General features: G+C 34.7%; 2 protein-coding genes across 8 annotated transcripts in view; one reads left to right on the top strand and one right to left on the bottom strand.

The window, feature by feature from the left end:
• METTL21A (methyltransferase 21A, HSPA lysine) overlaps nucleotides 1–13,899 on the bottom strand; it is a 65,921-nt gene that overhangs the window by 17,723 nt on the left and 34,299 nt on the right. The window lies entirely within an intron of this gene.
• The window catches only part of CREB1 (cAMP responsive element binding protein 1), a 72,760-nt gene that overhangs the window by 44,916 nt on the left and 13,945 nt on the right, over nucleotides 1–13,899 (top strand). For 3 of the 6 annotated variants that reach the window (XR_006736989.1, XM_045560237.1, XM_045560234.1), the window contains one exon: nucleotides 930–1,080. Coding sequence is in view for 5 of the 6 variants with exons in the window: in XM_045560237.1 (XP_045416193.1) it covers nucleotides 930–1,080 (151 nt within the window). In the remaining variant the exon portion in view is untranslated. Of the gene's footprint in view, nucleotides 1–929; nucleotides 1,447–13,899 lie in introns of those variants that run through there. The other 3 variants (XM_045560235.1, XM_045560233.1, XM_045560238.1) reach the window with 1 other exon arrangement.

Here is a 13,899-nt window from a genome sequence, read left to right as displayed (position 1 = left end):
TAATATTTTCCTCATTGATGGGAATAAACACCTTTTCACTTTACATGCAGGTACTCAAAAATTGTAAAGCAGGATGTCAGTGAATTTGAATTCTGAACGTCAGTTTGAAGATGGTAACACATTTAGTATAAATTTTTCCACTCAAACCATACACATTTTAATTGATAATAATATGAATGATTTTATATACCTTCAAATTCTCTTAAGTAATGTTAGGTTCCTTATTCTTAGGAGAGCATATTATTAAGCTGTTTTTAGAAGCAGTTTGACAAATAGTGATTGTGTTTGTTTTCAGAAATGGTGGATCAGTTATAAAAATAAAACTTCAGTTTATTTAGCCATTATCATGTACATTAAAACAATCAATATGTTTACAGATTATATAATTGGCATCAAGTAGTACATTTTTTCATACTTTCAGTTTTGTTTCAATTAGAAATCTACAATAGTTGACCATAATGCTTTATTTTCTCTTCCATTTTGCTATTTTATGAAAAATCATGGTCGTTTTTATGTCGTGGCAAGAGTCTACTTGAAATTTTTTAATATGAATTTACCAATATCAAAAGGAAGACATTGAGGACTATATCTAGGAAGATCATCCAAGCTGTGCCCTACTTACCTTTTAGACTTAAGGTTGGTAAGCATGTTAACAACAGCATAGAACTTCATTCCAATGAAAAATAAATATAAAACCCAGACATAGGTTAAGACCTCTTTCACCCATGTCTATACTAATAAGTGAATTAAATTGGGAATTATTTCTTAGTAATGACCCCAAGAGTGCTGATTCTTTCAACATGTTAGCCAGAATCGTCTGTTCTTTTTGCTTCCCTTTTAATCCAGAATGTTTGCTTAGATAGATGATTGACACAGTTGAATCAAGCTGCAGTGTTTCTGTCTTATATCATGTTCTCTATTCTTTTCAGCTGCCTCTGGAGATGTACAAACATACCAGATTCGCACGGCACCCACTAGCACTATTGCCCCTGGAGTTGTTATGGCATCCTCTCCAGCACTTCCTACACAGCCTGCTGAAGAAGCAGCCCGAAAGAGAGAGGTTCGTCTAATGAAGAACAGGTACATATATTGCATTTACTTAGATTATTGTAGGTCAAGTACATCCTCAGATTCTGCCAGATGTGTGTCTTTACATCTACTGGTAATAGGATCTTTGTATTGGATTTTTTTTCTGGTAGAATTGATGCATCTTGAGATCATGTGTCAATTTTTGATCATAGAGTAGTTTTCTTACATGCAGTTTCCCCATGGGAGATTAATGTGCAGCTTCACTGGTTGCACTTTGCTCCAAACAACTAGTCAGGTTATTTAAAAGTTGTTTCTTTTCATGAGTAGTATTGTTCAAGGAAATCAAGAGTTTTATGTATGTATATTAACATTAAATGTTAAATTTTATTAATATTAAGTTTACTTGATATAAAGTAAGTATATGTATGATAGCCAGTCCATGTTGTAATGAATATTATCTTTACTCAAAATGATAACAGTTTAACACCTAAGGATTCTTCAAAACTATATTAATTGTAGGAATGCCATGTTACTGACAAAAATCTTAAAATATAGTCTTTAGCAATGAAAATACTATATAGCAAAAGCTATGAAATGTAAGTAAAGCAATTCCCAGTAAGTTCATTGCTGTAAATGGTTTTGCCATCAGAAAACAGAATAAAAGTAAGTTACTAACTATTTAACTTAGTATTTAATATGGAATGATGACTAACAAGAAAATGAAAATAAAGGTGTAAAAAGTTTGAAATTGTGAAAGTATTCTGCTATTCACCCAAGATACTTCAAACACTATGATAAAGTAAAAGAAACAGATTGAACTTGGAAGATCTGGCTTCCAGTCTTGGCTCTGTCTGTCATCTATGATTTTGGGAGAACATAATTATCTTCTAATCCCCAGTTTTCTCCTTTGTAAAATGGGGTCCCACCACTTACCTAAAGTTTTGTTCTAACAGTCAAGTAAGATAATTCCTCTGGAAGCACTTTGTAACTGTAGTGCTCTGTTGAAATGTTTTTTGTGTATGCAATTTCCTGTTTCAGTTCAGATATCCTTTTTGTTCCTAAAATATTCTTAGCCATCACAGTGTTAGTAAATTACATCTAAGCTATGAGAAATGGCAGAAGCTGGGTGCATTGATGCACTGAGGCAAGAGGATCCCTTGAGCACAGGAGTTTAGGGCCAGCCTGGGCAAGACAGTGAGACGCTGTCTCAAAAAAAAAAAAAAGCAAATCTTTTTCTGGGATGTTAGGAAAAGCGTTGTAAACAAGCCAAGTGACTTATTTTATTTGTGCTCCATCAATTTCTGATTTTCTTTTGAATATTTAAGTCACAATACTAAACAGAAGCATAAAAACTGCATTCATATTTAAATACATTTTAAAATACAAATTTAAATCTTTTCAGTTTTAAAAAATGTAAGGAAACGCTTTACCCTTGTTAAAATTAGAAGCAAGTCTGATTAAGAAGTCTTAAGCAAAGGCCAAGTTGTAAATTTAAAGCCAACAGCGCTTATTAAAGAAAACAGTTCTAGGAATCACAGGAGAACAATCAGAAAATAAATCATTTTGATCATAAAAACAACAGAAAGACTTCAGATAATGTCTATATAGCTTGGCTCTGTGAAACAAAAATGTTTCCATTATGCAGAAAAGACTTCAGCGGCGGTGTAATGGTAGTGCATAAGAAAGCGGAACTGTAGCTTCCTGCCTGCTCCACTGTGTAGAGGCCAGCCCTGAGCACTGTCCATTTGGGAAAACTGTTTAAGTTGACTGGCATGCCCAATTTCCTTTTTTCCTCTATTCATTTTTCCTTCAGATTAATAACCTTTTCTACCACCACCACCAAGTTAGGGACAAGGCACACATAACCACAGTTCCTAACAACCTTTGCTTACATGAGATATTCAGGGAAGCTACCTGATTTACCATGGACTCTTCTTTTTTTTTTTTTTTTTTTTGAGACAGAGTCTCGCTTTGTTGCCCAGGCTAGAGTGAGTGCCGTGGCGTCAGCCTAACTCACAGCAACCTCAAACTCCTGGGCTTAAGCGATCCTACTGCCTCAGCCTCCCGAGTAGCTGGGACTACAGGCATGTGCCACCATGCCCAGCTAATTTTTTCTATATATACTTTTAGTTGGCCAGATAATTTCTTTCTATTTTTAGTAGAGACGGGTCTTGCTCTTGCTCAGGCTGGTCTCGAACTCCTGAGCTCAAACGATCCGCCCGCCTCGGCCTCCCAGAGTGCTAGGATTACAGGCGTGAGCCACCGCGCCCGGCCTACCATGGACTCTTTAATAAAATACTGTTGCATTTCAACTCAGGGAGTGGATAATGAAAAAAAAATTTTTTTAATAAAAAATACTTTTGCTTAGATTGAGTTATACCATCCTTAAAAGGGGGGAACTTCCCATTGATTCTACTGTACTTCTTTTTCCCCTTCGTTACCCGATTACTGCTACTTCTACTGTTTTAGTTTCCATTCACTGGAGTCTGGCTTCTGTGACTATCATCCCACTCATATATCTATAAAAAGGTACAAATTCCCTCCTACTTTGCCAGTCTAGTATTCACTTTTCATTTAATTTTACCTCTGTGGAGTGTTTGACACTTTTGACTGCTCATTACCCTAAACTCTTCTTTGACTTACCTGATTTTCTGACTACTTTGCAAATTTTTCCTTGGAACCTTCATCCATATCCACATATTTCGGGTATCACTTCCATGCTAATACCTCCTAATTTTATATATTCTGGCTTTGACCTTTCCCTAAAGTACTATTTATTAAGTCCCAGTATATACTGGGCATTATACCTAGGTTCTTTATATATTAATATATTATTTTATTAATTCTTCCTGCAGTGAAGTAGAAGCTTAGCTTATCCCCACTTTACAGAGGAGGAGATGGCAAATATAAAAGTTAAATGTCTTGCCAAAGGTCATGCCTTTTAAGAAATTGGTGGAACTGAAATTTGAACCTGTGTCTGGCACCAAAGCCTATGAACATGCTACTTCACTGGTTCCAGTATGCAGCCATCTCCTGCTGTGCCTCTCAAACCAGAGCACTTTGCTAGGGATATGTAGCACCAGGAAGTAAACATGGAATGCTTTCTTTGAATGTTCATTTTGCTCAAAGATTTGAGAAAAATAAACATTATTTTTAAAGTCAAATAAGAGATTTAAAAGAAATTTATATCAGCAGTGGTTGCTTTGGTCTGTGCCTGCAAAACCCCCATATTTAGTTTCTTCTGCCATTGTGGCTATTTCAGAGGAAAAGTTAAAGAGTAGCACTCTCCTCCTGAAACATACTCACTTGAATGAATGTCCCTTATGTATATCAAACACAGTCTATCTTAAACTAAACTTTAATGGGAAATGGTTGTGATCTAAAAATTCAGCACTATCCAAATTGCCATTTATTCCAAAATGAAGTGATAAACATTCTAAAAGAAAATATAGATGATTGTTCATTTGTGTTGCTGCAGTAACAATCACAAAATCTCAGTGTCTTAGAAGAACATAATTTCTCTCTCACTTACATTACATTTTGGCAGCTGCAAGTCAGTTGCCCTGGCTTCTTCACATGGTTCTCTTTCACATACTCACCTGGTTCTAGGATCCCACCTAGAGCAGCACCTCTTTGAGACATGCCATTCTTGTGGCTGTGGGAAAAGGGCAATGCTTTTTTAAAGCATCTGCTTGATTGTGTTGAACATCATGTCTACTTATGTTCCATTGGCCACAGCATAAGCAAGGACAAGCCTAAAGTCAGTGGAGTGCAGATGTGAACTCTTCCCACAGGAGTGAGCAGTGAAAAATTGTGAAAGTATTATAGTATACTCTACCACCCTTGCCTTTATATAACTTTAGAATGTAGTGGAATTTTATGTATTTATTTTTTAATTTTTAAAAATTTTTTATGACAGCCTACCACTGAATAGAGTGTAGGGGGATTTTAATAGCAGATTTCCTAAAGGCAGAAGTAATAAAGGCAAAGGTTAAATAGATTTGACCATAGAAAAATATAAAACCTCTGTTTAGCAAAGAAAAAGATAAAGTAGCAAAGCAAACAGGAAACATTTTAACAAATAAGGTAAGAAGACTAATGAGTTGAGGGATATAAACAGGCAAATTCCTAAAATTAAAGTGTATTCAATGTAAGTTAAGATACATCCATTCAACTCTATACAGCTAGTCATTAAGAACGAAAATAGGCCAGACGCGGTGGCTCACACCTGTAATCCTAGCACTCTGGGAGACCTAGGCAGGAGGATTGCTCGAGGTCGGGAGTTCGAGACCAGCCTGAGCAAGAGCGAGACCCCGTCTCTACTAAAAATAGAAAGAAATGATCTGGACAGCTAAAAATATATATAGAAAAAATTAGCCAGGCATGATGGCACATGCCTGTAGTCCCAGCTACTTGGGAGGCTGAGGCAGAAGGATTGCTTAAGCCCAGGAGTTTGACGTTGCTATGAGCTAGGCTGACGCCACGGCACTCTAGCCTGGGCAACAGAGCAAGACTCTGTCTCAACAGAAAAAGAATGAAAATGTGTATACTTTTATCGAGGTGAAAGATGTTCTTGGTGGACAAAGCAGATTACCAGAGAGTATGTGTATTATAATCATTTTTTTAAAATTTATCCTTACAAGTAAAATACATTCATTATAAATAAATTAGAAAACATAAGCTAAAAATTTAATCACTTCTAAGTGTACCATCCAAAATGTTAACATTCTAGAATCAACTTGTCCCCAGTACGAAGAAAGATAAATATATATTTTTAAAGTATGATTTTGAAATAATTTTAGATTTACAAAAGAATTATAAAATTAGTACTACAAAGTTCCAGATACCTTTCATCCAGCTTCCTCTAATTTTAGTATATTACATAACCAGGGTACCTTTATCAAAACTAAGAAATACATTGATATAATACCACTAAATGAATTGTACATTTTATTCAGATTTTCCTACTTTTTCTACTTATGTAGTACAATTCAGGTACCATATTGCATTTAGTTGTCATGTCTCCTTCGTCTCTTCCAATCTGTGAAAGTTTCTCTTTTCTTGTCTTTCATAGCCCTGTCACTTTTGAAGAGTAGTGGTATGGTTTCTTTTAGAATATCCCTCAATTTAGGTTTGTCCAATGTTTTCTTATGATTAGATTGAGGTGTAATAGGTTTGGGGGAAGAATACCACAGAAGTACAGTGTGCCCATCTCATAACATCACATCAGGGAGCACATATCAGCCTGGCTTATTACTGGTGATATAAACTTTGATCACTTGGCTAAAGTGCTGTCTAGATGTCTCTACTATAGAGCTACCAGTTTTCTCTTTGTATACTCTGTTCCTTAGAAGTGAGTCACTAAGTCCCACCCACATTCAAGGGGAGGAGAATTAAATTCCACCTCCTAAAAAGGAGAATATCAAAGAATTTGTGGTCATATGTGTTAAAACCACTACAGTAATTAGTGTATTTTGGAGGAGATCCTTGGAAGCTATGCAAATATCCTCTTTCTCCTTAAAGTTTTGCCCTCTAATTTTAGGATTGACCAGTGAATCTTGTCTACAGTAATTATTACTGTGATATTTTAATGGAAAATTTCTATTTCCCCCTTCCCTTCTATATTTATTAACTGAAATTCTTCTATATTGAAAATTTGTCCCTTCTTCACATTATTTATATCAATGTAGACTCATGGATATTTTATTTTGGGGGTTATAATCCAATCCAGCTTTGTCCTTTGGGATCTCTTATAAGGTGCTTTCTGTATCCTTTGACATGCCCCATCCTTCCCCACCCCCACCCCCAACCCTTTTAAAGCACATTCTTCCTTACTTTCTGGCACTACAAGATTGTCCAAGCTCAAATTCTTATCTCGTGTTTTCCCTTCCTTAGCCTTAGAATCAACCATTTCTCCAATGAACCCTAGTTCCTTTTATTAGAAAATGGTATTTAGAAGTCAAGAATTAGGCATTGGGTTAGGTGTGTTTTTTGCTACGGGAGTTTCATATTTGTAGGCCCTCACAAAGACAGAGCTAGGAAATATATGTATGTCTTCATGGATGCATACATCCTTATTTCTGTATCTGTATATATATATTCAGCTGTTTCCACAGGTTCCACATCTATAGATTCAACCAACTAGAGATTGAAAATATTTGAGAAAAAATAGAAAAGTAACAACAATAAAAAAATAATACAAATTAAAAAGTAATACATTGTAACAACTATTTATATAGAATTTACATTGCATTAGGTGTTATAAGTAATCTAGAGATGATTTTAAGTATACAGGAGAATGTGCATAGGTTATATGCAAATACTATATGCCATTTTATGTAAGGGACTTGAGCATTTGTGGATTTTGGTATTCGAGGTGGTTTCTGGAACCAATCCCCCACAGATACCGAGGGACAACTGCACACTAAAATAAGTATGAATATGCACTAACATATCTGACTCTAATGTGTAACCACAGGATTCATTTTAGACTTCCCGCATTTGCTCATTTGTATCTTCTTTCTCTGACAGAAACTTAGCTTATATATTCGTTTAAATCTAGTATCCATATAAAATACTTTCAGAATTGATAATGTTGCCCTGTGAGAAACAAATTTACTGATAACAGTGCAGTGTTTATATATTTTTCTTTTTGTTTTTAGCCTTATTTTATTCAGTGAAGTGCTGTTTTCTATTCCTTAGCTCTACTCCTTTCTCCACCCCCTTCAGTGAAGGTATGTCTTGTTTTTAATACAGTTAGATTTGTTATCTTCATTCAGTTCTGGGACATCCTGTTTTTCATCTTTAAATTTGCATATAACTAAGTTCACTCTTTGTGCTGTATGGTTTTAGGGGTTTTGACAGATGCATAACATCATGCATCTACCACCACAGTGCCATACAGAACAGGTATACTACCATAAAAATATTCTCTCCCTTTGTAGTCAGCCTCTACCCCTTCCCTCAGGCCCTGGAAACCGCTGAACCCTTACAGTTTTGCCTTTTCCAGAATCTCTGTAAATGGAATTATACAATATGTAGCCTTTTAGATCTGGTTCTTTCACTTAGCAAAATGCATTTAAGTCTCATCAATATTGTTGCATGAATGAATGGCTTTATCACAGAATATTCCACTGTATGGATATACGGTTATGTATCGTGAAGTAACTATTCACCTTGATTATTTCCAGTTTTGGAGGAATAAAGTTACTGTAAACACTTACGTAGAGCTTTTTTTTTTTCTCCAAACTCGTGAAGTAAAACAGCAATGTAAAGCTTTTTATATGAACTTCCAATTCACTTGGGTAAATATCAATAATAAAAAGTCTCCCAATAACAAAAGCCCAAGACCAGGTAGAATTCAGCAGAATTCTACCAAACTTATAAAGAAGAACTCATACCAATTCTCCTTAAACTATTCCAAAAAATTGAAGAGGAGGAATTCTTCCTAATTCATTCTGTGAGGCCAGCATTACTCTGATAATAAAACCAGACTAGGACACAAGAAAAAAAGAAAACCACAGGCCAATATCCCTGATGAACCTAGATTCAGAAATCCTCAACAAAATACTAGCAAACCGAATCCAATAACACATCAAAAAGATAATACACCATGATCAAGTGGGATGGATGCAAGGATGGTTCAACATATACAAATCAATAAATATTATGCATCACCAGAATAAAGGAAAGAACCATATGATCATTTCAATAGACACAGGAAAAGTATTTGATAAAATTTAACATCCCTTAATAATAAAAACTCTCAACAAATTAGGTAGGCATAGAAGGAACCTACCTCAACACAATATAGGCCATGTATGATAAACTCACAGCTAACATCAGATTGAATACAGAAAAGCTAAAATCTTTCCTCTTAGAACTGGAATAAGACAAAGATGCCCACTTTTACCATTCTTATTCAACATAGCACTCAAAGTTCTAGCCAGAGCCATTAGGCAAGAGAAAGAAGTGAAGGACATCCAAATTGGAAAAGAGGAGGTCAAATTGTCCCTGTTTGCAGATGACATGATCTTATATGTATATAAACCCTAACGATTCTTAGAACATACATGAATTCAGTAAAGTTGCAGTATACAAAAGTATCTACAAAATTAGCAGCATTTCTATATACCGATAATGAACTAGCTGAAAAAAAAAATCAAGAAAGCAATCCCATTTACAATAGCCACAAAAAATAAAATAAAAAACCTAGTAATAAATTTAACCAAGGAAGTAAAAGACCTCTACAATGAAAACTACAAAACATTGATAAAAGACATTGAAGAGGACAAAAGCAAATGTAGACATTGCATTCTCATGGATTAGAATTAATATTGTTAAAATGACTATACTACTCAAAGCAATTTACAGATTCATTGCAACCCTTATCAAAATACAGTGGCATTTCACTTAAATAGAAAAAAACAATTCTATAGTGCATATTGAACCAGAAAAAAAGAGCCTAAATAGCTAAAGCAATCCTGAGCAAAAACAAAGCTGAAGGCATCACACTACCTGACTTCAAATTATGCTATAAAGCCTGTAATAAGCAAAACAGCATGGTATTGGTATTAAAAGCAGACACATAGACCAGTGGAACAGAATAGAGAACCCAGAAATAAACCCACCTGTTTACAGCCAACTGATATGGCAGAAAGGTACCAAGAACACATACTGGGGAAAGGACACCCTCTTCAATGAATGGTGTTGGGAAAACTGGGTATCTATATGCAGAAGAATGAAACTAGATCCCTGTCTGTCACCACATACAAAAATCAACTCAAAATGCCTTAAAGACTTAAACATATAACCCAAAACTATAAAACTGCTAGAAGAAAAGATAGGGGAAATGTTTCAGGACATTGGTCTAGGCAAAAATATTGTGGCTAAGGTTTCAAAAGCACAAGCAACAAAAAGGAAAATAGACAAATGGGACTATGTTAAACTAAAAACCTTCTGAACAGCAAAGGAAACAATCAGTGAAGTGAAGAGGCAACCTGTAGAATGTTAGAAAATATTTGCAAATTATATATCCTACAATGGACTAATAACCAGAATATACAAGAAACTCAATTCAACAGCAAAAAAAAAAGAAAAAAGTTCCACTGAAATGTGGGCAAAGAATCTGAATAGATATTTCTCAAAAGAAGACAAGTGACTAATAAGTATATGAAAAAATGCTCATCATCACTAATTATCAGGGAAACGCAAATCAAAACTACAATGAAGTACATATATCATCTTACCTGAATTAGAATGGCTATTACCAAAAAGACAAAAAATAACAAATGTTGGCAAGGATGTGGAGAAAAGGGAACTCTTTGTTATATACTGTTAGTGAAAGTGAATATTAGTGCAGCCATTATGTAAAACTATGGAGATTTGTTTTTTAAAAACTAAAAATAGAACTGCCATATGATCCAGCAATCCTACTACTAGGTACTTATTCAAAGGAAAGGAAATCAGTATATCAAAGGGATACCCGCCATGTTTATTGTAGCACTATTCACAATAGCTAAGAAATGGAATCAACCTAAATTTCCATCAACAGATGAATGGATAAAGAAAATGTGGTATATATACACTGTGGAATGCTATTTAGCCATACAAAGAATGAAATCGTGTCATTCGCAGCAACTTGAATGAGCTTGGAAGACATGGGTTAAGCGAAATGAGTCAGGCACAGAAAGATAAATACCTCACATTCTCATTCATATGTGAAGCTAAAAAAAAAGGTTGAGCTCATAGAAGTAGAGAGTAGAATTTTGGGTATTAGAGGATGGGAAGGGAAGAACAGGGAGCATGAGGAGCGGTTGGTTAATGGAAAAAAAATTACCACTTAGATAGGTGAAATGACTTCTGGTGTTCTGCAGCACTGTAGGGTGAATATGGTTAACTACAATTTATTGTATATTTTCAGAAAGCTAAAAGAGAAAACTTTAAATGTTCACAACACAAATGATAAAAATTTGAGGTGATGGATATGTTAATTACCCTGACTTGATCATTGTATATTATATATATGTATCAAAATATCACTCTGTCCCATAAGTATGTATGATTATTATGTGTCAACTAAAAAATGGAAAAAAGAAATCTTTGCCTAACCAAGATCACACAGATTTTTCTCGTATGTTTTCCTCTAGAAGTGTTACAGTTTTATGTTTTACATTTGGGTCTGTGTTAACTTTTGAGTTAACTTTTGTTTAAGGTGTGAGGGATATGTGAAGAGAAATTTTTTATATATGGATATCCATTTGTTCCAGACCATTTAATTAAAACCGTATTCTTTCTCCGTTGAATTGCCTTTGTTCTTTTTTCAATAGTTGACTATTTGTGTGGGTTGTTTCTGGGATGTCTAGCTTCTTCCATTGATCTTTGTGTCTATTCTTTAGCCAATACCATGCTGTCTTGACTACTATACCTTCATAGTAAGTCTTGAATTTGATAGTTTGAGTCCTTCTCCAACTTTGTTCTTGTATAGAATTATTTTGGCTATTCTGGTTCCTTTGCATTTTTATACATATTTTAGAATCAACTTGACGTCTGCAGAAAGCTTATCAGGATTTTGATTAGGATTGTGTTGTGTTTATAGATCAAATTTAGGAGAATTCACATCTTAATACTGAGTCTTCCATTCCTTGAACATAATATACTCTTCTATTTTTCAGCATGTGGATCCTGCACATACCTTATTAGATTTATACCTAAGTACTTCTGGGATTTTTATTTTTATTTTGGGGCAGTGCTCTTTGAAATGGTATATTTGATAGTTCATTGCTGGTATATAGAAATAAAATTGACATATATATATATACACATACACACACATATATATATATATATACATATATATATATATATATGTGTGTGTAACTTTTTATCCTATGACCATTCTAAATTTTACTTCTTCTAGGAGCCTTTTTTAAATAGATTCTTTGGGATTTTCTACATAGACAATCATGTCATCTACAAATATAGATAATTTTAATTCTTCCTTTCTAATCTGTATGTCTTTTATTTTTCTTTTTTCCCTTATTGCAATGTGTAGGACTTCTGGTATGATATTAAATAGGAGTGGTGAGAGGACATTCTTGTTCTATTCTTGATCTTAAAGACCGTGTTAGCTTTCTATTGTTGCTTATCACAGATTACCACCAACTTAATGGCTTAAACACCACAAATTTATTATCCTCTAGTTTTATAGGATTCAAGGCCTTCATGCACTCTCACTGGGCTAAATAAAGTCAAGGTGTTGGCAGGACTGCATTCCTTTCTGGAGGTTCTAGGGGAGAAATCTGTTTCCTTGCCCTTCCAGCTTCTAGAGGCCACCCACATTCCTTGGCTCATGGCCCCTTTCTCCATCTTCACAGTCAGCAGAGTTGCCTCTCTCTGTGTCTTCCTTTCATAGTCACATCTTCTTCTGCCTCTTTCTTCATTTAAGAACTCATATGGTTACACTGGGCCCACCCAGGTAATCCAGGATAATTTTCCTATTTTAAGGTCAGCTAATTAACAACCTCAATTCCATCTGCAACCTTAATTCTTCTTTGCCATGTCAGGTAACATATTCACAGATTCCAGAGATTAAGTCATGGACATCTTTGGGGGACCACAAATAGTTGTAATACCTATAGCTTCTTTGCAAATGCTCCTTATTAGGTTAAAAGCCTCTTTTATTGTAGTTTTCTGGGCGTTTTTATCATAAATCGTTGAATTTTGTCAGATGCTTTTGCTGAATATATTGAAGTGATCATGTGGTTTTTCTTATTTAGTCTGTTAATAGGGTGAATTATGTTGATTGTTATTCCATTGTTGAGACATGCATGCATTCCTGGGATGAACCCCTACTTGGTCATGATGTAGCATCATTTTTACATATTGCTGGATTCAGTTTGTCAATATTTTCTTGAGGGTTTTCCTGTCTACATTCATGACTGACAAGGGGTTTTAGTTTTCTTGTCATGGGATTGTTATTAGGGTAATGCTTGCCTCATAAAATGAGTTGGAAGTGTTCCCTTCTCTTTTTCTGAAGAGGTTGTATAGAATTGGTGTTATTTATACCTTATATGTTTCGTAGAATTTGCCAACAAAACCATCTGGGCCTGAAGTTAGCTTTTTTTGGAAGCCTGCCCCTCTCCCACGCCCAAAACCATAAATTAAATTTCTTTAATAGATAAGGGACAATTCAGACTACTATTTCTTCATTGAGTTTTGGAAGTTTATGTCTTTTAAGAAATTGGTTCCTTTCTTCTAAATTGTCGAATTTATAGGCATAGAGTTGTTTGTAGTATTTATTTATTATCTTTTTAATATACTATACGGTCAGTAGGTATATCCCCTCTTTCATTCCTAATAATGGTAAATTGTGTCTTTTCTCTTTTTTGTTTTGGGCAACCAATTGTTAGTTTCATTGGTTTTCTTTTTACAGTTTCATTGGTTTGTTCTCTGAGTTTTATTATTTTGTTCCTTCTGTTTGCTTTGGTTTTAATTATTCCTTTTCTAGCTTCTTAAGGGTGGAAATTAGATCAGAGGTTGGCAAACTTTTTTTAAAAGAGTCAAAAAGTAAATATTTTAGGCTTTTTGGACCAAATGGTCTCTGTCTCAGCTACTTAACTCTGCCATTTTAGGACCAGAGCAGCCATAAATAATACATAAACAAATGAATACGGCTGTATTCCAGGAAAATTTTATTTACAAAAATGAACAGTGAGTTCGAGACCAGCCTCAGCAAGAGCGAGACCCCATCTCTACTAATAAAAAAAAAAAAAAAAAAAAAAAAAAACAGAAAGAAATTATCTGGCCAACTAAAATATATATATAGAAAAAAAAAATTAGCCGGGCATGGTGGCGCATGCCTGTAGTCCC

The sequence above is a fragment of the Lemur catta genome, chromosome 8, assembly GCF_020740605.2.
Source record: "Lemur catta isolate mLemCat1 chromosome 8, mLemCat1.pri, whole genome shotgun sequence".
NCBI classification, from domain to species: domain Eukaryota; kingdom Metazoa; phylum Chordata; class Mammalia; order Primates; family Lemuridae; genus Lemur; species Lemur catta.
The sequence above is the reverse complement of the archived record's forward strand: the minus strand, read 5'-3'. Positions and strand labels throughout refer to the sequence as shown.